Source organism: Haematobia irritans, chromosome 4 (genome assembly GCF_050003625.1).
Source record: "Haematobia irritans isolate KBUSLIRL chromosome 4, ASM5000362v1, whole genome shotgun sequence".
Taxonomy (NCBI): Eukaryota; Metazoa; Arthropoda; class Insecta; order Diptera; family Muscidae; genus Haematobia; species Haematobia irritans.
Window position 1 is genome coordinate 221,963,134 of NC_134400.1, and position 26,269 is coordinate 221,989,402.

General features: G+C 33.8%; 1 protein-coding gene across 9 annotated transcripts; it reads right to left on the bottom strand.

Annotated features, from left to right (window-relative positions):
* Nucleotides 1–1,293: 1,293 nt before the first annotated feature.
* On the bottom strand, nt 1,294–26,269 carry frm (farmer). Of its 9 annotated transcripts, XR_012722319.1 has the most exons (8): nt 26,206–26,269; nt 25,817–25,918; nt 10,201–10,330; nt 5,065–5,097; nt 4,779–4,994; nt 4,331–4,702; nt 3,866–3,956; nt 2,280–3,008 (listed from the first exon to the last, which is right to left on the bottom strand). XR_012722319.1 is itself a non-coding variant. In XM_075308416.1 (7 exons), exons 2-7 carry the CDS (start codon nt 25,838–25,840, stop codon nt 2,998–3,000), a joined length of 786 nt encoding a protein of 261 aa, XP_075164531.1. In that variant the 5' UTR covers nt 25,841–25,918; nt 26,206–26,269; the 3' UTR covers nt 2,868–2,997. The 9 variants fall into 9 exon arrangements, 8 of the variants coding, with proteins under 8 accessions (XP_075164525.1, XP_075164529.1, XP_075164526.1 ...); XM_075308416.1 differs by lacking the exon at nt 3,866–3,956 and having other exon boundaries at nt 2,868–3,008; XM_075308412.1 differs by having other exon boundaries at nt 2,868–3,008; nt 3,866–4,702.

Here is a 26,269-nt window from a genome sequence, read left to right on the forward strand (position 1 = left end):
TGAAATTTGGTACATGATGTTGGTATATGGTCTCTAACAACCATGCAAAAATTGGTCCACATCGGTTCATAATTATATATAGCCCCCATATAAACCGATCCCCAGATTTGGCTTGTGAAGTCTCCAAGAGAAGCAAATTTCATCCAAGCCGGTTGTAATTTGGAACATGGTGTTAGTATATGATCTTTAACAACCGTGCCAGAATTGGTCCATATCGGTCCATAATTATATATAGCCCATATAAAACGTTCTCCAGATTTGACCTCCGGAGCCTCTTGGAGGAGCAAAATTCATCCGATCCGGTTCAAATTAGGAACGTGGTGTTAGTATATGGTCGCTAACAACCATACCAAAATTGGTCCAATCACACAAAAATTGGTCCACATCGGTTCATAATCATGGTTGCCACTAGAGCCAAAAATAATCTACCAAAATTTTATTTCTATAGAAAATTTTGTTAAAATTTTATTCGGTTCATAATAAGATTTTCATAATTTTCAAAATTTTATTTCTATAGAAAATGTTGTTCAAATTTTATTCGGTTCATAATCATGGTTGCCACTCGAGCCACAAATAATCTACCAAGATTTTATTTCTATAGAAAATTTTGTCAAAAGTTTATTTCTATAGAAAATTTTGTTAACATTTTATTTCTGTAGAAATTTTTGTCAAAATTTTCTTTCTATAGAATATTTTGTCAAAATTTTTATTTCTATAGAAAATTTTGTGAAAATTTTATTTCTATAGAAAATTTATTTAAAATTTTATTTCTGTAGAAAATTTTGTCAAAATGTTATGTCTACTTTGTCAAACTGAATTATATACGTATTGGATCGATCTTTTGTGATTTAATATATACCACGTATGGACTTACATACAATTTAGAAGATGGTGTTAGGAGGTTTTAAAATACCTTGCCATCGGCAAGCGTTACCGCAACTTAAGTAATTCGATTGTGGATGGCAGTGTTTAGAAGAAGTTTCTACGCAATCCATGATGGAGGGTACATAAGCTTCGGCCTGGCCGAACTTACGGCCGTATATACTTGTTTATAACTACAAATCTACTCACCAAATTTTGTGAAGCTTACTTGGTGGGAAGTATTTTTGCCGCTAAAAACATGATTTCGCCCATAGAGCAAAGGCGTCTTGGGCATTAGAGTGTTAACTCAGTGATAACTTCGATAACTGATTTTAGTTATTTTCTTATTTCTATGCCAATTATAAGGAAATTGGAATTATCTATTTATTTTAACTATTAAGAAGTTTTCCTTTCAACTAAAATGAAACGACATTTGTTTATATTGTTTTTAAATTTTTCACAAAATTTATTTATTTTTTTGGGGGTTTTTTATTTTTTCGTTTTAGGAAAGAAAAGGATCTTTTTTTCTTAAAAATTAACAAAAAGATTTTGCGCTTTCATTATTAATGAAGTATTTTTGCATATTTGATTTTTTGTTGTTTTGCATTAAATAAAAACTATGAACTAGAAATTAAAAAAAAAATGAAATGATAATGATAATAAAACAAAATAAAAATAATATTTAAAAATACAATTACGTAGACAATAATGAACAACATTTCACAATTTTTAAATACGATAATTGGTAGGATAGGCACAGAATGATAGTAGCTAGAATCTCCTTCTCAATGGCGGTTGTCGGCGGCGATAATTGGCCAATTGACCTTGAATGGTTCGTGGCCAACTACGGCTCATTCGTTGAACATTTACGCTGGCTGGTATACTTGGTTCGTTGTTGTTTTTTATCTTTGTATTTTTTTTTTCTTTTCTTTCTCAATCGTCGAGTACTTAATAGATTTAGTAACAAATTTTAATAAAATAATAATAAAACAAAAATAATAATAATTGATGATGGTTAAATTAAAAAAACAAGAGAACATTTACACAAGGCGAGCGATTACATGTGAGTATGATTTTCTTAACTGTTTCTTTTATTGATTACATTTGAGTTAGTACGGGATCTCTCGGGATTTGGGTGAGGATTGGATTCGGGAGCAGGACCAAGTGGGATAACAGGATCTGGCTACTGTCTCGCAATACTGGATGGAGTGCTGAGAGAATGGGGGTATGTGGGTGTGCGAATGACCAGTTACGTTTGACAGGATACGGGATTAAGGAAGACGGGAGTATCAGGATTTGGAAGGAGTTCAGTGAACGGGAACTTCACTCAAATGTCGATTTTCTTTTTTAGGTCGTCTTCGGCAACGATTAATGCCCAAACATGGCAGTATGGGTTAATCGGTCGTTTCTGTTTTTATTGTCGTATCGTTTGTGGCTGTGGTCTCTGCTGTAACATGTTGGTCGCCACCACCACTCTCGGACAGAGTTTCGGTCTTGGAATCCTTTTCAACCTTTTCAATTAATGCTGGCACTGCCACTTCGTTTTCACCACCGTTATTACTCGCTTGTGCATTCGATCCAATTTCTTCGGTTTTAGTTTCAGTGATTGGTTGCGATGGTACATCATCGGCTGCAGTATCACGCTTTTTATGGCTGTGATCTGGAATATTTTGGGTACATGAGCAAGGGCACATACACTGGTCCTTTTTGGCCCCTGTGGGGAAAATGGAATTCAAACTAGAACCGAAGGGTATGGGGGCCGGTTGGACGCCCAAGGGAAGGGGATCGAATGACTGTTTGTTAGAGTTCTCTTGGCAATTGGCATGGGCTGCTTCGGGCAATATGATGACTGGCATAAATGCCACAATGGCACCCTTAGGGATCTTATCCGGTGGATAGAAGGCCGGATATCCGGGCACTTGAGGAACAACGGGTATTTGTTGCAGAAGAGCCATGGAGTTCATTATACCACCAAAGTAAGTCTGGCCAGCGAATCCGCCGGTAGTACTGAATTGCTGTTGGAATTGATTGCTGTTGGTGTTTGTGCTGAAGGAGGATGTGGTTTTGGTAGGATTGGAAGGATAGGAAGTGGAGGATGTTGATGAATGAGCCTTATCAGCGAGGCACGGACAGTAGTTATCTGTGGTCTGTTTAATAAACGGGGGAGAAGTGGGACGTGGTGTTACATTCTGTTGTGTTTTATAGCTATTGGTATTGGTTATGACGTTCTGTGTCTGTAGTGTGGGTGTCTTGTTGACAGTCTGTGTGGTGGTATATGTGGTGGTCTTTTGTTCCGGTACACGATTATAGTTTTGAGTCTGTGTCGTAGTTGTCTTGGTCACCGTGACTGCAGGAGTTTGTGTATAGGTCTGGGTCTTTTGTTCCGTACCCCGATTGTTGTTCTGAACCACTGTCGAGGTCTTGGCCTCTGTTACTTTGGATGTTTGTGTATAAGTTTGGGTTTTTTGCTCGGGGCTTCTGTTGATATAGCCACCTGAGCTGGGAATGTTTGTAACAGTTACAGTGGGTGTTTGTGTAAAGGTCGACGATGAAGTTGGGGTTTTGTTTGCGGTCGTCGTCTGGGTCTGTGTGTACGTCTGGGTCTTTTGTTCAGGTGCCCGGTTTATATAACCACTGTTGGCTATATAATTACCGGTAACCTTTTCCACAACTGTGTCCTTTCGGAAACCCTGGCCGGGGAAGCTATTGGTATTTGTATTGAATGTGGTCGTAGTGGTAGAGACTTTACCATTGACCGTAGCACCGCCGCCTCCACTACCACTAGAAGTGGAAGTGGTAACTACCTTTTCATAGCCTCCTGTTTGTGGAGCGATATAACCAGTGTTTTTATTTGCGTTCGTTGTCGTTGTCGTCGTCAATGTGGTCACTTTTCCACTGTCCCTGTTTGTATTGGTATTTGTGGTATATGTATTCGTATTGGTGATGGGTTTAGTAGATGTCACATACGTCTTTTCGTTAATCAAACCTGAATTTTTGTTATTACCGTAATTTTGATTGGTTGTGGTTGTTGTCGTCGTCGTTGTTGTTGTGTGGGTCTTAGAGTATTTGTCCTTATCAGTAGCGTTTTGCTGGACCTTGATGTTGCCAAATTGATTGGAAGTGGGAATTTTTGGTTGGATTTGTTGTTGATTTTGGAATGGTGTGGGAGAGGGATTGGAAGAAGAAGGAGGAATATATGTTAGTACTTGATTAAAGGTTTTTTCATCGTAATTATTTTGATTTGGTCTACTAGGCTTATTACTACTTGTGGATGTACTAGAAGAAGTAGAAGTTTTGGTGCTTGTGGAAGTGATGCTTGAGACCTTCTTTTGTGTCTTGTCATTATCATATTGATTTGGTGTATAATTGGACACAAAAGATGTCGTCTGCTTATTGGTATTCGTTGGTGGTGGAGCTACTACATCTACAGAATATGAGTCGAATTTTTTAATATTATTTGGAATGTTACCCTTTGGTGGCAAATAGCCATTGTTCTGGTATGTTGAGAATTTGGGATCTTCTGGCTTGGGTGGAAGATATTCCTTGTTTGATGGTGATGGGCCTGGAGGTCCTGGTCTTGTTGGGCCTGGAGGTCCTGGAGGTCCTGGTCTTGTTGGGCCTGGAGGTCCTGGGGGTCCTGGCCTGGTGGGGCCTGGAGGTCCTGGGGGTCCTGGTCTGGTGGGGCCTGGAGGTCCGGGTGGTCCAGGTGGTCCATATGGTCCTGGTCTATCGGGTCCTGGAGGTCCAGGGGGTCCTGGTGGTCCGTATGGTCCGCCTGGGCCTGGTTTAGTGGGTCCTTTAGGTCCTGGTGGTCCAGGTGGGCCTGGTGGTCCGGGTGGTCCTATGGAAATGGGACAAAGCAATTGGTATTGTTATCGTTAGTTCTGAAAATAATTTCACATTTTATTTCTATTTACCGGGTGGGCCCTTTGGACCGCCTGGGCCCTTTGGTCCTCCTGGACCGCCTGGGCCTACACCGCCTCCTCCGCCACGTCCTCCTACACCGCCGTTACCACCGAAACCACCATCAGGTCCTCTTATGTGCACGTATGGTGGGGCTGGTGGACCAGTTGGGCCTTCAATGTGTACATATTTACCAGAATTGTCATGATAGTATTTACCCTCTTGAATTCCTGTAAACGAAATACAGCGATATATTACTCATCATTTTCACCCAGAATGTGTATTTTTCGATAAACTTACCTTTATATCTTCCATCTTCATAATTACCATTTCCTAAAATTGGGGAAATGCACAAATGGCAATAAAAGAAAGAAACGGGGAAAAATCACATTAATACATTGCCATGGTTAGGGTGAATACGACAAAGTGTTTGGGGTGGGGTCAATAGTTATTTGGGTACTCAACTATCAACTACTCTAGATAAGTAACTACATACATAACTAACTCACAACTAACTGTGATGTGATTAAGTACTACTACAACTGAGGTGGGAACAAATTAATAGTCATCGTCGTTAAATCGAATATTATTTTAGAATACTCAATAAATAAGTATTTACTAATAAAGCCATAAGCGTAAGCTACTAGCCATCACCAAAAAGCCAACAAAAACCAAACAAAAATATGTTAATGATATTACCTTCCCTTGTTTTATTATCAAATGCTTATATATTAATACAAGTCCTTCAAAGGCTTCCAACACCATGATGAGAGATGATAATGGTTGAGAATGAGACAATGAGAAAGGAGAAGTCGATAGAGAGAAATAGAGGTAAACATAGGATCACTCCATATAATCGAGTGCTCTTTAATCTGGTGCCTTAGAAAGTGTGCTGGTGGTGGGAGTATGTATGTGTATGAGTGTATTTTTAAGAGATCAGTGAAGAAGCTCATGGGTTTTGTGTTTTTTTATTTGTGCGAAATCAGGACCTCAAGTGCTTTGAAGATAAACATATGATACTTTTGTGCCAACGAAACATTAAAAAAAACGTGACATCAGGCTGAGAAAACACAGGAGAGTGGAGAGTGAAAGAGTATATCCCAAATATCGATAATATATTCCATCGATAAAATATATTGCATTTGCAGATAAAGATTGATAGACAGTAAAAGAGACAGTAGAAATAGATACATATATAATGTATATATATAGAGAGAGAGTGAGAAAAAGAAGAGTGGTAAAACGGTATTCATATGCAAGAGTGTGCTTGAGCAAAAACAAAAAAAAGTATTGTTGCAGTGCCTGAATATTCCCTAGCTGAGACAACTAATATATTTGAGTCTATGTATAACGAGTTTCTTTGGTCCCCTATACAGTGATTTTTTTCGTCATTGAGTTTTACAATTAAATTCTGTTCTCAAAGCTGAAAATAAAACAAAAAAGTTCTTAAAATAACTGGATTTGAGTACATTATAATTGAGTATCAAAATACTCATATCGAGAGAGAAATATACTGAGAGTACATACATTTTATTTGTACTTATAATAATAAATAGAAATACATTTTTGTTCATTGTTTTACAGTTATAAATCTGGAGCTTGGATACACACTGCTCGAAATAACTGCTTTCTTATTTTGTTTTGCATCGCAATCGCTTTCGAATAAATACAAGAGTACATTGCCATATATTGGTGGGTCGATATTTGTTCGTTATGTTTATACTATATAGAAGTATATATATGCAGATAGATAGGTAGCGTCCGGCTGCGGTTAGATTTTGATTTGTTTGATTATATATATATGTGTATACTTTTTGTGGTTAGTGTGGAGGAAATTGGGTTGGGGAATGTGGGAAGCTTGGTTTTAGATTTTGGATTTGGAAAGGAATACAGGTTTATTTTTTGGGACAGGTTGGGTATCGGGAGAGATAATGAATGAATAGAATTGAGTGTGTGTGCTGGTGGTGCTTCGCTGTTAGTTAGAACATGTAGGTGGGTACATATAATCCAGGATTCACGGCAAGCATTCTTAAAGCATTTCTTATTCCTAGAACTCAAACAAACAAATGTCTCTAATGACCCTAATCATAAAATCGTACATTGTACATTACGTAGTCTGTTCGTAATTGGCGTGGCTATATTCCGAAAGCGTAGTTGCGTGTCCAAGCTCCGATTTCTTTCTATATCGCATAAAGCTTTTGCAGAACTTGTGCTAACCTTCTGTGTATCCGATGGCCCCAGGAAAACCGGTCGCCGTCTGTCCCTCCTGATGACTGTATGCTGGAATACTGCCGCTCAAGTCTCCACTGCCATGTCCCTCGTTGTGACCGTGTTTTCCTGGGGTTCCCGATCCCGAGCCTTGTCCGTTTCCTGTTGGGCCAGGAGGACCTGGTGGACCATTGGGACCTGGTGGACCATGGGGGCCGGAAGGACCAGATGGTCCGGGAGGACCACGAGAACCGTTTGGCCCATTGGGACCGTTTCCTCCATAGCCACCATTGCCTCCGTAACCTCCACCACCACCATTACCACCAAATCCACCATGTCCTCCCTGAGCTCCAGACACATGAATGTAGGGCGCCGATGCAGGTGATCCTCCATCTGAAACACAAGCAAATGTTGGTGATCTAGATCTTGTCACCACATTGATGTTGTGCAATTGTATATTAGCTCACTGTAGTTTCCATCGTTACCAGGCCTCAAAGCGGCCACAGAATGTGACGAGGGTGCCTGTACACCGGGAGCGCGATCGAATGTATGTCCTTTGCCAGTATCAAATAAACCAGTACCGCCAGCACCTGCGGGGCTAGGGCCCTTGCCTCTGCCATTATCACCATAACGGTGAATTTGAGGACTTTTCTGGTCAGAACCCTTAAATACCAAAGCAGGTGTATTCGAGAATCCGGGTTTAACGGTGTTTTGTCCATTCTAGAAGACAGTATGCAGTTTAAAAATATTTTTCATGTTTCTGTTAATTGAATGCTCCTCTCCCTTTTTGCCAAAGGAGGGTGGTCCAGAACGTACTTGTTCGATGAAGATCAAAGGTATATTTGGTCTCACGCCACCCTCAAATTTCCCACAACCAATTGGGAAATACAATTCATCCCATTGCAGGAGTACGCCAGTAGACTTAACATTGGGATCGTCGGTGGGAGGATAGGTAACGACAGGCTCCATAGGTGTTACAGTGCGGTAGCCGTGAGCATCGGCCACATAGTGGGTAGCGCGCAGGACTTTGTAGGGATCAATGTGACCATAACAGCCGTATGTAACGCCATCAGGACCACGGGTCTCATGATGGAAATTACCAGTCTTGTCAATATCATAACCGTAACGATAGGCGCCTTAAGGCGATACATTGTGTTGAAAAGTACATGGATGTTTTCGATTTTTTGTTTTGTTTGATTGGAGGAGTAGTTAGATAAATTGTGTAAAAGTTTGGGATTTACAAGTGTAATAAAATTAAAACCTATGTATATACATGACACAATTCCTAGAAATTTCTATGACAACAAAAAATTTAAATACCTAAACTAATCTAACCTTAAGGGATATAGAAAAAAGGGGTTGAAAAAAATTAAGAGAAAAACACTGCTCGCATAAAGGATTCTTTTATGAAAGGTAGGGAAGCACTAGGTTTCGTTGGGATAAGGATACATGGGGAAATTTGTTTAAGAGAATGATAAGGGATAATTGAAGAGCATAGCACTCTCTTTTCACACGAGAGACAATATTTATGGGTGTTTTTTTAGGCTTCTTCAGTGGTTTATTTCATACCGGGTGTTTGAGGTGGGTTCACTGTATATCCAGCATACTGAAGACATTTGATATGAGCTCATTAGATCCTTCACTCAGGCTTCACAATACATTTAACCGAAATTATTTTATCCGAATGAATCTATAGGTATACATCGTGATATATTTTAATTTTTACAATTGTGTTTTCTTTAATTATATTTGGTGATAAGCAACTCTTAATACAAGCGTAAGTGTGAAGGATCTTCTTTAAGCTCAAGGTGCTTGATAATTCATATTACGACGATAGTTGTAGTAAGAAAAGGTAGGGAGGTGGGTGTTGGAGTAAGGAATAAAGGAATTTTGTGTGGGAGGAATAGGAATAGGAGATGAGTATGCGAAGCTTTTGTTTATGTACGAATACTAAGAACTTCCACTGACATACAAATTATACATACAAATATACAATACAATACTAAAGACAGAGAGTGAGAGTATAGGAGGAGTAAGAATAATAGACAGTGAGAGAGGAGAGTGTTTGGCTTGTTTGATTATACTGGCAAGTTGTTTTTTGGTTTGTGGAGATTTTGTGGGTGGAGAGCTGTTGGAGGGGGATATATTTACAAGTCGAGTCGATCTGTGGCGATCAGTTTGGAGATGGACGATTACGGTTGATAACTGAGATTGATTACACTACAGCGTTTTATTTGCTTGCTTGCGCTTTTATTTGGTTGTTTATTGGTAAATGTTTTTTTGCTGCTGAATGGTTTTCAAATTTTTTATGATTTTTTTCTATCGTTTGTTTAGTAGTGAAGCTACAGGTTAGAAAAAAACTGTTATTTTAATTTTGTTGCTGTTGAAGATTGTTTAAAATATTTTGATATTCGAAATTTGTGGTTGTGTGTGTAGTATATGGAGAGCGTATTGGCGGTCTACATTTACATAGGCTCTATGTATGTAATTTTTGTTTTCTAGTACAAACAGACAAACAAACTCTACTACAGAATCAACTACGATATGGATGATTATGTGTGGAGAATTATCTCTCTCACCCCAAAAGTTTTGTTATTATTAAGGACACGCATTTGCATTAAAGACAAATTATGTGAGAACACATACTACTTTCAAATGATAAAGGAAATATTTTAACTAATATATTTAAATATTTATTCGAACGCATAAATTACTACTTTTTCTCGATATTTATTAAAATCATGATGAATGGTTAAAATAGTTTATAAAAATGCCAAACTTCTAAATAGAATAACAAGAAAATGAAAATAATAAAATCGTATATAAAAAGAGGGGAAAATGTACGTTAAGGCGTTTAATCTTTTATACAAGGTTATTTGAGGGATCTTTAGGGATTTGAGGGGTTTTCATTTATTAATGACAAAACATATATTAGAGGATAGAGGTGGTTACATAAAATCTATAGAGATAGAGAGCAAAGACTAGAAGTGAATAATATATCTACGAAACAAAACATTTGGGTTTTCTAATTATTTTAATTTTTTTCTCTACTAAAAAAAGAAAACAAAATTTTGTTATGATCATTTATGAGGGAAATATAAAATTTGATTTTATGAAGGGATTGTATTAATTTTTAGGGTAGGGATGGATGTTGGGGATTTTGGTGACGGTAATGTTTGAATATATCATTTAGTTAAAATAGAAAAAAAACGAACTATTTTTACTTACTTGTGTCAAAGTTTGACGAATAATATTGCTTATTCGTCGTCTTTTGATCTTTAATGTCAAGAATGAGACGACGATTTTCTGAATCTAATTTAACAGAAATAGCGCTCTGCACTAAAATGCAAGCGATGGCCTGTCAAATGAAGAAAAGATAGAAAAAATATATAATTAATTTAAAAGAAATAAGAAGTTTTGAAATTATCTCTAAAATATATACATATAAAATACTTTTTCACAACAAAAACTAGTTTATTTCAAAATGAATTCCCATTTGATCACATATCAAACTATTATATAAATTGGTTTCTCCTTAAACTATGATTTAATTCAAGACACAATTAACATTGTTTCTGTTTACGTTTTTTGAGAACAAGTTTTTTATATATTTGCTTATAGAAATATTTCTTGGAATTTTGTATTATGTTCTGTTAGATCTTTTCTGAGGCTATAAAAATGCCTTATAAATGACCTTGTCTAAGATGAAAAATTCTCCAAGCGCTTTCGTTACAAAGTTGTACTCACAAAACAAGTTTTTAAATTTATTATTAAAACAAATAACATTCCCAAATAGAGCAAGTAATAGAATAAAATGAAATGTGGAAACTTCAAACATAAAATTTGTTTATCTAAAAATTTTGATATTGTGATAATTATAATTGCATTAATTAACACTATCGTCTTAACAATTTTACCCAATAAATCATTGATAAAGAATGCAATAATAAAATTCTAATCTTATACAAATAATCGGAAGTCTTTAAGTGCAGTATTTCTTGTTCTGTGTTAAACATTGTCCATATTAGTGATAAATTACTGTTGTTTCTATTTTGTTATATTATTTAATATAATTAAAAAAAATATATTTCTTGTTTTCAATATTCTAAACAACTCTTAGCCTCCCTTCGTAATATCGTTTCAGAAATTTCTAGTTAGTTATTAAATTTAGCAAATTTATTTCTCTGACTAGGATCCGGTTCATTTGTAATACAAACTTCTTTGCTTTTTATTTCTGGCCAATTTATCTTTAACTGCTAAATGTCATACTGCACTCAATTTGTAGTCTTCTTCTTTTTATCTACTCAGCTGATATTGGCAATTCGCTTTTATTGAGATTTTTTATTATATATGTCTAGGTTTTTTTTCTGTTTTCTAATGAATATGTAAATTAATTTGTTGCTTTTTCTCATTTTGCCATGACTGGTCTATCAACAATTTTATACAAAGATTTTTTAAGCTATTATTTTTTGGTTTCTTTTTCAAAGCAAAAACGCATTTGCGTAGATGACATTTGGCAAACCCTAACCACAAAACTATTTTGTGTGTATCTTGAAAATCTTTAAATCGGTTACACTATTGCCAAAGCATTTTGAAAGCAATCATCACCATCATAGTTTTAGCCACGCTTCTTTGATCATCCAATCAATTTGTAATGTGATGCACTATGGGTTGAAGTATTTCTTCTTTACAAAAGCCATGAGGGGCAATTAATTTAATTTCTTTGAACATCTTTGATGTTAACCGACTTTGTGTGTAAGTAGCAATTAAATCCAATGATGTGATATCTGATAATTGAGTATTTTTATATATGTAGTACTACATGGAAAAAAGTTTCGACGATCATTTGAAAAATTTCTTGTTCATCAGGTATGATAAAGTTATGCTATATTTGTGGCATCCATTTAAGTTTATGTATAAACCCTTCATTATCATAAAATGTTCCTTCTCCATCCTGGCTGTAAAACATTTCTAAAATCCTTACACCAAGATCTAAGTCGTCAATATAGTAATTGTTAAAGATCTAAAATATGTTTCTTTTTTGCACACATCAATTTTCTATTGCAACGAGCCTTTTTTCAATTTTATCAAATATTATCTCCTCTAAAATCTGATACCATATATCCCATAGTGATAACCAGGCAGGTGATTGCATAAACAAACACACAGAAATATAAAGCGATGTGCCAGAAAGCCTTGAAATCAAAACCCCCCTCAAATCACCAATCATAGAATTTTAATCAGCAAGCAATCCATAACAAATTCGATTGATATTCCATGGGATCAAGTAATAAATTTGCATAAAACAAAAATTCTAGGTGAATTAGATTTCGGTGGAATGAGTGGTTTCCAAGAGACATTAAACATTTTGACAGCTTCATTTAATTAATGAAGTGTCAAACAATAAGCAAGTCTTCGAAGACTCTCAAGCGGGGCACACACTCCATGTTTGTGGTTTCTCTCAAACATGAAATTTCATCAAAATGCCAGTTCTAACCTTAGGTGGCACCAACCATCATACAAACCCACTAAATTGAGTGACAGAGACTAAACAACAGACTGACTGACAAGGCGTATAACACGGTAAAGTGTATAGGTTTCTATGGTTGTGGTTTACTCATTGACTGTCCGTCCGCCCAACCATCCTCCATAGCCATGGCGACTATGGCTAGCCGGTAAAGTAGTTTCTATTGTTAAAGGGCGTGTTAAAAGTCTGGTCGTTTTTGTGGTTATTTCATTGCAATTAATCCCCCCCAAAATACCACTAAGCTTTATTTTGGGTGTGCGTGTGAGTTTGCCACATCAACGCATGATTATATGTCGCACCGCACGTCTCATCGATTGGGTTAAGGTTAGATTAGCAGTAATTTGCTTTCCTTACTCTAGACTTTATACTGATGGTTTTGGGGATTCGCTCAACTAATATCGTCATCACTCACTTATCAGTAGATCCTACAGTTGGTGGTGGCAGTAGGTAATGTGCCAGACAGACATCCATAATTTAAGGCGGAAGCTATTGTTTGTGATCCAAAGTAAATGTGGTTTTAATTATGGATCGAACAACAAAAGCGAAACCGTTAAATCATGTGCACGGGCCCGTGTGTGTCCGGTATATATCAAATATCTTTGGGTCATGGAGAGCATCAGTTCAGACTTTTTTTTTGTATTTTGGGAAAATGTCAAAAATCTTTGAAGCCATATTAACCGCTGGGATTGTTTTTTTGGGTTAACATGTTATGAAAACTGACATCAGGCCTAAGTGAATTATATTTTTATGGCAGATTAGTTGTTTAGTTCAATGGTGTGAACGCCCCCTGTCTTTTGTAGAGTTGTTTGAAAAATATCACGATTTTCTGGCCTCTTCATGGCAAATGAGACGTAGACTCTCCAACTCTTTTCATTACACACACACACACATAAATGTTTGTCATACTATAAAAAAAAAGTCATACAAATAATCGCCAAATCATTTGACGTTTTGGACATAGACAAATGTTTGGAAATCCGAAACTAAGAAGTTGTCTAGCATTATGAAAAAAACTAAATGAAATACCAAAAAACGCGTCAGAAAAGTGTTACAAGACTTATTCATATGCGTACGTCAATCGCTCAAATATGCCTGACATTTGATGAACTCCAAATAAAAAAACAGCCAAATGAAATATCTCTTGCCCAATGTTACTTAATCCTAAGCTACTCAAAGCATTGGTAAGATATTAAGAAATTCTACTGGCGGTTAAAATAGCGGACAGATTTTCTCAACACTGTTTCCGAATATTTGCTCTGTCAGCCGTTAAAACTAAAACCTGCAGAGGCGTTGGGATAGATATTTTACGCAAATACCCACATACTGAGGCAGATGCAGAGATACAAACACATCTACACCCATATTACATTAATCACATACAAGTAGGTGATTTACAAGTAGTGATTGATTACTCTCCGCATTAGTAAAGCCTTTATGAAGCAACTAAGAGAGTATTATTGTTGTTTCAAAGATGAAATATTTTGGCAGATATTATGGGTATGTACACTGTTAGAAAAATATGTTTTTCATATGTTCCTATATAAACAAAATGTGTTTCGGGCACGATTTTAAACCACAATATATTTAAGTGCGAACATGTAATTTTCCTAAACTAACATTAAATGTTTGGGACATCTATGTTAATATGTTAGAATATATTATGTTTGGGGCATGAATGTTTCATAAAAATCATATGTGTGAATACAAACATATATAAATTTACAAATTTCAACTAAACATACATATGTTGTGATATTTTATTCAAAGCGACAGAGAGAGTATAGAGAGAAATAGAGATGGAAACCGGGAGAGTTGACGAAAGATATCAATATAACACAGCAAAAGAGTCAAAAGAGAACAATTTCTGTGAAACCGCTTGTATGTTGTTTCGGAAAACTGTTTTATGATAAGGCCAAAAATTTGATATGTTTAAGTCTAAATATTAATTAATTTGAATAAAGAGAATATACATTCTGAACCAAGAGAATAGACATTTGAAAAACAAACAGCTTATGTTTTCGCCTTGAGAGCAGCATTTTATGTATGTGTGGACATGTGTTTTGTTTATCATTTTGGCATTATTTTTTTCTTGGTTCGTTAAAAGAAATCAGGGGTCTTCATAAAAATATCGAAAGGGCACTATACTCTTTTTAGAGTTGGGACGGTAAAATGAAATAAGGAGGAAATAGTGAAAAATTACACAGTAAAATGTAAAAAAACAAAGTTTAGTTTCACTTTATTAAAAAGTAGTCCACGAGGAGTTGACGGACACCATCAAATATAAAAGCTGGCATTAAGTTCGACTTTTACAGCTAAAACAATTTAAAAAGTTTATTTTCTTTAAAATGAATTATTAAAGAAAAATAAAAGGAATTTTAGAGCGATGGTGTTAAATGCTAGTAAAAAACTGTTCACTCCTAAATAAATTTATGTTTATATTATAAAATTATGTATGTATGTTTATACTCGACTCCACGTTCTTCTTTTGTTAGTTTTTGAATTCCTTCCAAATTTTAAAGTTTTGTACAAAAACAGTTTTTTATTACAAGATTGTTATTTTTGCAAAAAAAAAATTATATTTTATCCAAAAATCATTCAATTTCGTTTATATCAAGCACTGTTACTGACTATAAATCTTTAATAACGCACATTTCGATGTTTCATTTAAAAAAATTAATATAGTATAAATATGAATGTGTAAATTAAAAAAAAAAAAAAAAAAAAAAATCGATCGGAGCAGGGATTGAACCCACGACCCTTTGCATGCAAGGCAGACATGCTAACCACTGCTCCACGTGGCAAACAAATGTATGTTTCTGTTAAATAATGTTATGTTTGCATGGGCTCGTGGGCGCTGCAAACTATGCTATATAAATGTAACTTAAAACGATAATTATCTACTGGTGACTATAACAGCTACGTAGCCCAGTGGATAGTGTGTTGGCTTACAAACTGTATGGTCCTCGGTTCGATTCTCCGTGCAGGCGAAAGGTAAAATTTACAAAAAATTATAAAAGTGAATAATTTCTTCAACATTATTTGTATTACAGAGAAAGGTGCCAATAACTAAAAAATTTCGTGGAAGTGAAAATTACGAGTATGTTAGGGAATGCACAATCGTGTTTGGGAAAAATTCTTCCAAGCATATAATATTTTTGGCTCAAAATGCTTCCAAACATATAATATGTTCACATAAAACAAACATATTAATGTTTCGGCAGTATGCAATAATATATGTGCTTCCTGCAAAATATGTTTGGAACATATGTTAAAGAAGCGATTTTTTTTGAGGGTGTAGGCAATGCTCAAAACCATTGATATTCATAATGTCCTTGTTAGAGTCAGAATATATTTTACAGTAATTATGAATGCACTGTGAGTGCCATTGCTATGCAAAAGGTGAAGTAAACTTCCGTGACCATAATTAATGGCTTCACTGACATTTAAGTTACTACTTTCAAGATTTTCACTGAGTTTACAAAGACCAAACGTTAAAAGGAAATCTATTTACATTTTATTTTTACTCCTGTATAGCGGTGTTTTAAATTAGTACCAACATTGATTAGGTTTTTATTGTATTTTTCTCTAATGGTATGGTCTGATAATCGTTATTGGTACGTTGGCATACCCTTGGTGCGATCTCCAATTTTATCTCTCTCTATACCAGAAATGCCTGCGACTTATTTTGAGCCACCTTTCCATACACTGGTTAACTGTGAGAGAAACACTTCGTGTGGTGGGTCTCTCAAAGAGAAAAACTTAACTCTTCACCTCAATGCTGGAAAATAGTTAGAATTCAAATAGTTTTGAAATGTTATATTTCTTTTTTTTACCTCGTCGTAAAACGATTGAAGAGATTAGAATAGTTTTCAGTTTATGTTTGCATTTGCTTTCTTCAGTCTTCATATATACATTTCAAATCTTTTAGTTCAAAATCTTTCATATATTTATAAAATTTTCACGGAAAAATAAATTTTGTAAAATTATCCCTCTCTAAAATAAATTGTTAATTAAAAAACAATTGATAATTTGGATATTCAGAAAAAAAAAAACTTGTTTGACATTTAAATACGAAACAACGCACATACATACCAATAACATCCCCAAAAAAAATTGTCATTTAGCTTCATTATCATCATCGCAATTCGTGTTTGAGTATGCGTTTGGCATTGACATTTTGATTTATTTATATTAAATTAAAGAAGCATTCAATTTGAATATACAAGTAAATGAGTAAATGCATTAAAAATAAATCATTATGATTTTAGAAAGGTATGTTAAATTAAGTACTTGTGGCAAATGAATAATTCACAAACGGCATTTTAAGAGAAATATTCAAAGGAAAGTATTCATAAGTATACAAGCAAAGTTTTCTCTTCTCCCTCAATTCCTTCGAAAATATTCGTGAAATATCAATAATTATTTTTTTCTTACTAGTTTAAAAAAATTTTTAGGGCCTGTTAATTTCCATTTTATATAGCGTATATTAAATGACCTTGACATATATTTTTTTCCAAAAATATTATTATGTTCCTATGTCTATGGCTATCTCATGCTTTCCCATTAAATTGATGAAATCAATAATCAATAACCCACAGAAAAACATTATATTGCTAAAGGCCCGTCAAGTGTTAAAGTATCAAAGCTAACTCTTTAATATCAAACAAGAAGAAAAATATACAAATGGTATACAATATTGTATATCTTAATACTTAAGTGAATAATTTGGCCAGTCAAGTGAACAAATGCAAATAAATGGATCGTACAACAATTTCGATCGATATATTGATGCGTTTTTTGAATGCTCAAAGAAGTTAACAACAAGTGAATTGTTTAAATCGTATTCAGGTTAGCCAGCCAATATATGGAAATATTATGGAGACGAAAGAAAACAAATCAAATACAAACTAAACCAACTATGGAAAACCCCAATAATTGTTATCTATTTTATATGACATTTAAATAATGTGTCATCTAAACAGCCTATTGAGTTGACATATTTATGATATCGCATTTAAACAAAGATGAGTATAAAAATCATTTGCCTTAAAATACCAAAACTACTCAAGAACCCATAGTAATTATCATAACAAGTTTCTTTATGCAGTTTTCAGAATGTGTTGGAAACAACAAACTCCATTATTAATAACAAAAAATAAATATATAGGCAAACTCAAGCCACATTGTAGAATGTTAATGCTTACATTTTTCATACTGATGCATTTACTAAATAAAGCCAACCTTAAAATTTATGTGAATATGTCTTACGCACCGATAAATTTCCACCTTTAATTGCACTGTGCAATTTTTTGGTGGAGAAGGTCAACTGGCCATCTATAGGCCATCGCCATGATTGTCATGAATGACAACGGTTAAGGTAAAATAGCCACTGCAACTTTACAACAGACTTAAAATGCATAGAGGGGAGGGTGATTAAAAAAAAAACACTCAATTCTGAGTGTCATCTTCCAAAAGAAGCAGTAATATGCAGTTATTGGATTTTGCCAACAGGTTTAGATAATAATTAAGTTTCTTTTTTTTTTCGTTAATTTCGCTTTCATATAGCCCTCTGAAATGAAATAAAGGCTTCCTACATATTTTTCTTTGTCTCAAACTTGTTCATTACTTGATTTGCAAAAAATACAAAAATGCCTACAAAGATTTTGAAGGCCATTGTTTTTAAATATAAATTTCAGTATGGGAATTTCCTTAACCCATGATTTGAGTTTAAAGAGATTTCAGGAGTAATTTACAAGCTTCTCTTTTACAGTTTGAGAGAGCTCACCATATTAGCAAGTTCAAAGGCCTGCATTAAGGGATTTCATGATCTCTTTACAAGTTTCTACTTTAGATGCTAAGAGAGCGCATCGTTATCACCATTTGATCAATTTCATTTGTTATTGTATATACATATACAAAATCCATATTTTGATTTTATTTAAAATAAAAATTCGTATAAGAAAAGAATTAATTAGCATTAATTATATTAGGCCTGAATAACTACCTTAGATATTATTTGGAGACAAAGTCTCATATACCGGTTTCGCTGTTATTGTTTTATTTAGATTTGCTTTTGCTAACAAAAGAAAAACAAAAACGTCTTTGCAAAGATGTTTTTCATATCCGCATATTTACTGGTTAAATGACTAGGTCTGGCCCCACATAAAATATGCCAAAATATGCTAAATCACTAGAAAACCAGATCATCATCATCATCATTGGTAAATAACTATCTTCGAAAGGTATAAAAAACTAAACTATTTTGTAGAGCGACTAAGACGGCAAACGACAAATTTGGAAATTTCAAATGGAGTCATGGATGAATGAATGAGATGATGTCACCCCAACAGAAATAATAAATGGTCCAAACAAAAAACAGAATTTCTCAAAAAGTAGAAACTTCTATAAATCACAATATTCTAATTTAAAAGAAAATACAGAAATTTCTATTATATTGGTAATAAATAAACAAGTCAAGTAGGTCCAGAGTAATGAAGCCAAAATAACTGAACTTTTACTCTATATTCAAAAGGTATTTTTTAAATTGGGTTTTCCCTGTGTTTGGCCCGTAAAAGTAGAGTTAACCAAAATAATTTCATCAGTTGCCACTTATCTCATCACGTTCATCCAAAGAAACGATATGTGGTATATTTTTTTGTTCTGTGGTCTTTTGACTGCTTTAAAATTCTATGGATTTTCAAATGTACATAAAATATTCCACTTAAGAGTCAATTACGATTTATTTACAAATATTTAGAAATACGAGAACTGTCACATAGGTAAGTCAAACTAGCAGAATTTTAAAATTGCCCAAATCGATTGGTATGCAAAGCTAGAGCTTCCACGGATATAAGCAATATCCTATTTAAGGGGAATAGGGAAGGCAAGTGAAGAAGTTTATGCAATTCACATAAAGGTATACACATTATGACAAAAAATGTAAAGTGGAATAAAAAAATTTAAGAGGGAATAAAGTGTGCCACAATTTTACAAGATTTAGGCCAAGCTAAATTAATTATGGGGGGTTTCAAGCACTATTGGGTTTGGGTGAACACCATGCTTACTGTAGAAAATTAACTACAAACATCCATTAGTTTTTTTTTTTAATTCTTTGAATAGTTAAAGTGCTGATGCTCTTAGAACATATGAACAGGTTTTATAACCATTAAACATCATTGATTGGGCGCTACCACTTCAAGTAATGCGATATGCCTAATGGAATTATCGTTAGCGTTTTTTTCTTTATTCGGATTTTTTCCCAATAAATAACCGGATTATCAGTTTTCACTGTACTACGAATTATGAAATTATTGTTCTTTTTCGTGATTGGTTTCAATTAAAGTTCGCATCTCAAATGTTTTGTGGATTTCCTTTTTGTTATTAAACGATAATGAAGAAATGGGTTAAAGTCCCATGTGATGTTAGATTGTATAATGAGATGATTGTTAGCCCCAGACCATATATCTTCGTTGTTAGGAAAGCAAAGATCATGAGATTGAACTTTAATTGACTATTACTACAACAACAATCTAAATTTGGCGCTTTCTTTAGGTTGTAAAGTAAATCACATCGCAAGAAAAGAACACATTGTTGTTTAATTGAAACCGAATATCCGGTTATTTGTTATGGGGTACAATTTAGTTAGAAGAGACATACATGCAATCTTGGTTGGAGGTATTTTATTAGCAAAAAATTAAAAGATAAAACATAAAACTTGACACCTATGGCTCTAACGGTAATTGCCATAAAAATAACATGTTGGCATTGATTTTATGGCTCTTTTTCACGCTAATGAAGTCGATTGTCGTTACTATTAATGATTATTTAATGCTAAAGAATACGTCTTATTGTGACCAAAGACCCTTAAAGATAGCCAAAGATAAAATACGATTGAAAAAATCACCCAATGAAAATGTATTGCTTGGATCCAAAAAAAAAAAATTGCGTAAAATCAGATCAGAAGCAATGCATGGGCTTGTCATAGGATGGAAGTCATCTGAAGTACTTTCAATTAAAACACTTTTTGCTGAGCTAGTGTACGATACAATTTGGTCTACTTTATACCATTTTGGTTCTATCTTAAATGAGAATTTAAATGACAACAGCTAAAAGGGAAAAAGATTATCCATTTCTTGTTTGTAGATTCTATTTCGTTCTCAAGAGATATTTTATGTAAAAATCTTGTCATAAATACCATATAGCCAATCATCTCAAACCAATCGCTGACAAATGACATCATCTATATTGGTTGTTTGGAGATGGAATTGAATAAAAATTAGGTTTCCAACTCATTTTTGGCCAGACAGAAAACGAATGCAGATATTTCGCTTTTATTTCATATTCCAAATGAAAAAAAGTGAAACTCTCTCCATCAAATGGAGATGCGAAGGTAGAGCAGTCACCAAATGAATTGCCAGACATTGCAGAGATTAACATAATAACGCTTTTGTTTAGAGATCTTTTGCCGCAGTTTTGAAATTTACAACATCATCTTGGTCACTGTAGGTAGGACAAACAAGAGAAGCAACAAAAAAAATAATTTTGCCATTAATGGGTCATTAATACAAATGCCAACCAAAGTTTCTAAAATTGAAATATATTCCAAAATTTCAAATTCGTTACAATTTGCAATGGCCCACAAGGCATTTGAGCCGAACCATATAAAAAATTTAAAAATTGGGTGGACAAACAATGGAGTGAATTTAAATGAAGCATTAGCTCTTGAAGTCAGTGTTAGGAAAACAAACTTCAAGAGTCTGTATTATTTTTTAAGATGTTTGAGCTTCAAATATAAATAAGCAACTTTAAATCTATTTAAGTGTTTAAATTTGAAGCACAAATATTAATGAGGAAGTGATGGAGGAGGGGGCATCTGTTTACTATGTGCTTTTCCACATTTGAATCAACTCGAAATAGATTTTTTACAAGTGTAAAGCATTAGTGAGAAGACCATTTAGAATTTATCTTTTATAGGTAGCATTTGAATTGTGGCTTGAAATGTTGAATGACCTTGAAAAGTATGCAAACATGAATACACGTTTTTATTAAAAACAGAATAACAAAACAACTCCTTCTTTAAGAGTTCTTAATGTCATTTGATTCATCGTTCAAAGTCTTCCCTTTTGTGGTAAGCAATGCCCATTAATTTATTGACAAATAAATGACAATTTATAAAACCGGACAGTGCGTGGGTTGCTGTGGTTTCACCTTAATTCAAGACCGATTGCATTTACCAGACTAAATCATAACTTCTCCCATGAAATCCCAGTTATTCCAGCCATCCAATTCTCTTGGGAGAACGTGTAGGCTTACACTTGGATCCGATGGCTTATTTGCCGGCTTGCCTACCAACTAACTGCTTAGATGGACTGGTGTTGAAATCACCAGCTATCGGTGTCAGTTGGCACCAGCCTCATTAGATTGAAATGAGTATTCAAGTTGCTAATTAACCAGTAAATACTTGATCTTCTAATAATAAAATAAGAAAAAATATTTTCAAAAATAAACTCAAATCATTTTGCATATGAGTTCATTGTGTTGTCGTCGAGGTTTGAGTCAGAATTGGAATTTCGAAATATTTGTAAACGATTGAATGAAATTGAGATATTGAAAATGAGTACATTTTTGAAATACCACAATATTTTGTGAGGGGCGTTGGGGCTGCAAAAATCATTCGTCATCATTGTGGAGAATATTCATTCATTGACATTTACACCAGCTATGTTTACACACATAATTTGAACATGATTTGCAAAATATGTATTTACAAATCAGGTGTATAATATGGACATAATGGGAATTAAGTGGAAAGCCATTCATTAAATTACTCAAGAAATGTCAAATGGTATTTCATTTTGGTATTAAATTCTCTATAAAAATAGAAGCAAGTTATACCTGTGTGAATTTTCGACAATAATACGAAGGCAATGTTCTTGCTCATGAAATCTATGATGTATGAATGTAGCTTCACAACTTTTTTCAGTTTCTTCTTGAAAATATAATCAAACTTACAATTTTGTTCTCATTTGGTATTCAAGTCAATGAAAATGTGGTCTCCAATTTATTTAGAAAGAATAATCGACTTTGTGGAAATTAATGTTCTCCTAAGTTTGACTGACTACGAGTGACTGAATAAGTTTTTACAGAAGCCAACATTGTAAAGAAGATACGCTTTTTGATATAGTCCTATGTAACGAATAAAAAGATTTCTATTCATAATAGCGTTCTGCAAGGTTTTCTACTAAAAAAAGTAATGGGGACAATGGACTACCTCGTGCGTAAATTGAACTAAACAGTACTGCACTATGTAAGATTTCCACAATGCGTTGTTAAAACAAAACATGATCTAGTATGAATTTGTACTACGATTTATGAAATTGGAATAATTGGCGCCAAATCATGACAATGTCCAACGTACAGTATTCCATTTTTACTATTTTTGTGAATTGTACCAAAATTCACACATAACTCCTAAAATATTTGAGACATACTTGCATTGGTTTCCTTAAAACCAAAAAACCATAAAAATAAGTTGAATTTAGCATCAATTTAACGATGGACATTCTTGTTGTGTGAATCGTTACAATTTTTGCAATACAACCGAAAATAAAAAAATGGAATAGCGCAAAATAATGTCTGTGTATAAATAGGTTAGGTTAGGTTAGGTGGGAGCCCGATGTATCAGGCTCACTTAGACTATTCAGTCCATTGTGATGCTACATTGGTGAACTTCTCTCTTATCACTGAGTGCTGCCCGATTCCATGTTAAGCTCAATGACAAAGGACCTCCTTTCTATAGCCGAATCCGAACGGCGTTCCACATTGCATTGAAACCACTTAGAGAAGCTTTGAAATACTCGGAAATGTCACCAGCATTACTGAGGTGGGATAATCCACCGTGTTTTTTGGTGTTCGGTCGAAGCAGGAATCGAACCCACGACCTTGTGCATGCAAGGCGGGTATGCTAACCATTACACTACGGTGGTGTGTATAAATAGTCCTACTTTTTTCTTTTGTACAATAATGAGCCGCTGTATCCTTTCCAAATTAATGAAATAAATCCTTTCTCCCCTATTTTTCGAAACTAAAAAAAATGGTTAAGCTTTTGTGTATAAATCCTGATCCTGATTTCCAAAATGCTTTTCAAAGTTTTAAATTCTAAATTCCGAAATCCTTCTAAACCATTTGAAAAGTAACTATCATATTTCCAAAGCTATTTATCTAATCAATTGTAGCACGTACCCTTATCTACCATGTCTGAATCATTAAGTTCCTACTTTTCCCATTCGTACAAAAATGTTATTCGATTCTCCTCACAATTATAAAGACAATCTGGAACATGTATATGGGAACAATCCACAAAATTTTTGGATAATAATCCTACTCGTATTTCGCTAATTTCTAGTATCACAAATAGATGTCGAAAATGATCCTATAGATATCCAATAATTTTACAAATTGTTCCCACATATATTGTACATCTGGCTTAAAACCCGAAAACTTTAGATCTACAATTCTTATGTTTTCAAAAATTGTTCCTCAAAGACAAAAATATCAAAACTATTTTCTACCATTCTGTATCTGGTCGTCGTCTTCTACAAGGATGTTAGCAGATTGTTCTCATATAGCATAAGAACAATGTGAAACATATCTTAGAGCACAATCTATCAAATCGTAATGTAATATTTCTGCGTCTTTTCTAATTTCAAATATTTTAAACTCTGTGTTCTAGTCAAAATGTCCTATAAAATATTTCTAAAGATTTAATATATTGTGCCCAAAATTTTGTAGATGTCCCCAAACTGTCAAACACAACCATGATTTTGAGAATAATCCAACTATTGTCGACTCGCATTTTTCAGGTTCTAATAAAATAAAATTGTTTCCATAGAACTAATAATTAAGGCGAATATTACCAAGATCTAAAATTTTGTCCTCAAATTTATAGCACATGTCACCAAACTGCTAAGAATAACTTTTTATCGCTAAATGTAGGTTTTTTATCTTAGTGTACCTCCAATATATTCTCCTCACAATTATAAGGACAATCTGGAACATGTATATGGGAACAATCTCCAAAATTTTTGGATAATAATCCTACTCGTATTTCGCTAATTTCTACTGTCACAAATAGCTGTCGAAAATGATCCTATAGATATCCAATAATTTTACAAATTGTTCCCACATATATTGTACATCTGGCTTAAAACCCGAAAACTTTAGATCGACAATTCTTATGTTTTCAAAAATTATTCCTCAAAGTCAAAAATATCAAAAATATTTTCTACCAGTCTGTATCTGGTCGACGTCTTCTACAAGGATGTTAGCAGATTGTTCTCATATATAAATAAGAACAATGTGAAACATATCTTTGAGCATAATCTATCAAATCGTAATGTAATGTTTCTGCGTTTTTTCTAATTTCAAATATTTTAAACTCTGTGTTCTAGTCAAAATGTCCTATAGAATATTTCTAAAGATTTAATATATTGTGCCTAAAATTTTGTAGATGTCCCCAAACTGTCAAACACAACCATGAATTTGAGAATAATCTGACTATTGTCGACTCGCATTTTTCAGGTTCTAATAAAATAAAACTCTATCCATAGAAGTAATAATTAAGACGAATATTACCAAGATCTAAAGTTTTGTCCCCAAATTTATAACACATGTCCCCAAACTGCTAAGAATAACTTTTTATCGCTAAATGTACGTTTTTTATCTTAGTGTACCTCCAGTATATTCAATCACTAATATGCCTTGAAAATCTTAAGAATGCAAATATATTGAGAACATTACCATTATTGAAAAGCATAAAACACTTTTTGTCGAATATAGAGGGATTAAAATGTTCTACTTTTTAAATTCTGTGTGAAGTAACGTCTGACAAAAAAACCCTAATGAAAAAGCCTTAGACTTAATACAAAACTTGAAAATTTTTGCTAATGACGATTTTTAAAGGGCTATGTGAAAACCTGGAATAATCCTCTTTTCGCTTAAATTTTCTACAGATAGAAATTTATCCATTTGATACAGTATTTCTATACATTCTCTGGGTATTGGATATCACTTTTTAGGCTCTTGAGATATTTCATTAATGAATTATATCAAAATTTACACTTAATTTTGTCCGTAAGTTTTTTTCGCAAATCGCTAAGGAGTTACGAAATTAACTTTAATTTGATTTACTAGTCTTTATATCCTTTGTTTTCAGCGTCCAAATATTCCATTTAACAATAACTTTTGTATATGTATGTATCCTTTAAGGGGTTGTTGTTGTTGTGTGTAGTTTTTTTTTTTGTAATTTTGTTCACTCACCATGCAAAAAACTGCACGCGCCATGTTTCAGCAATTTTACACAAGGTAATCACAGGTAAATAATTTAAATATGTTTACGTTCTAGAGATCCAATAAATAAATCTTGAAATAAAGCCAGAGAAAAACAAAATAATTAATATCGTTGGCAACACTGTTGGGGGTTTGTTTTTAACACTTTTTATATAATTTTTTAATTGGAGTTTATCATTTGTTCATGTCTTTATATTATTCCTTGATTTAATTTTTTTCAATATTCCTTTTGTCCTTTTTTTTGCAATAACAATTTATTTTTATTTTATATATATTTTTTTGAGTTTGTTTTTTTTTTGTTTATTCTTTCTCAAGTGTTTTTTAATATTTTTTAAATGATTATATAAAGAAAAAATTACAATTTAGCAGAATTAGGCTAAGGGTAAAAGTAACTGGAGACCGTACCGTTTTGATCGATCTGTG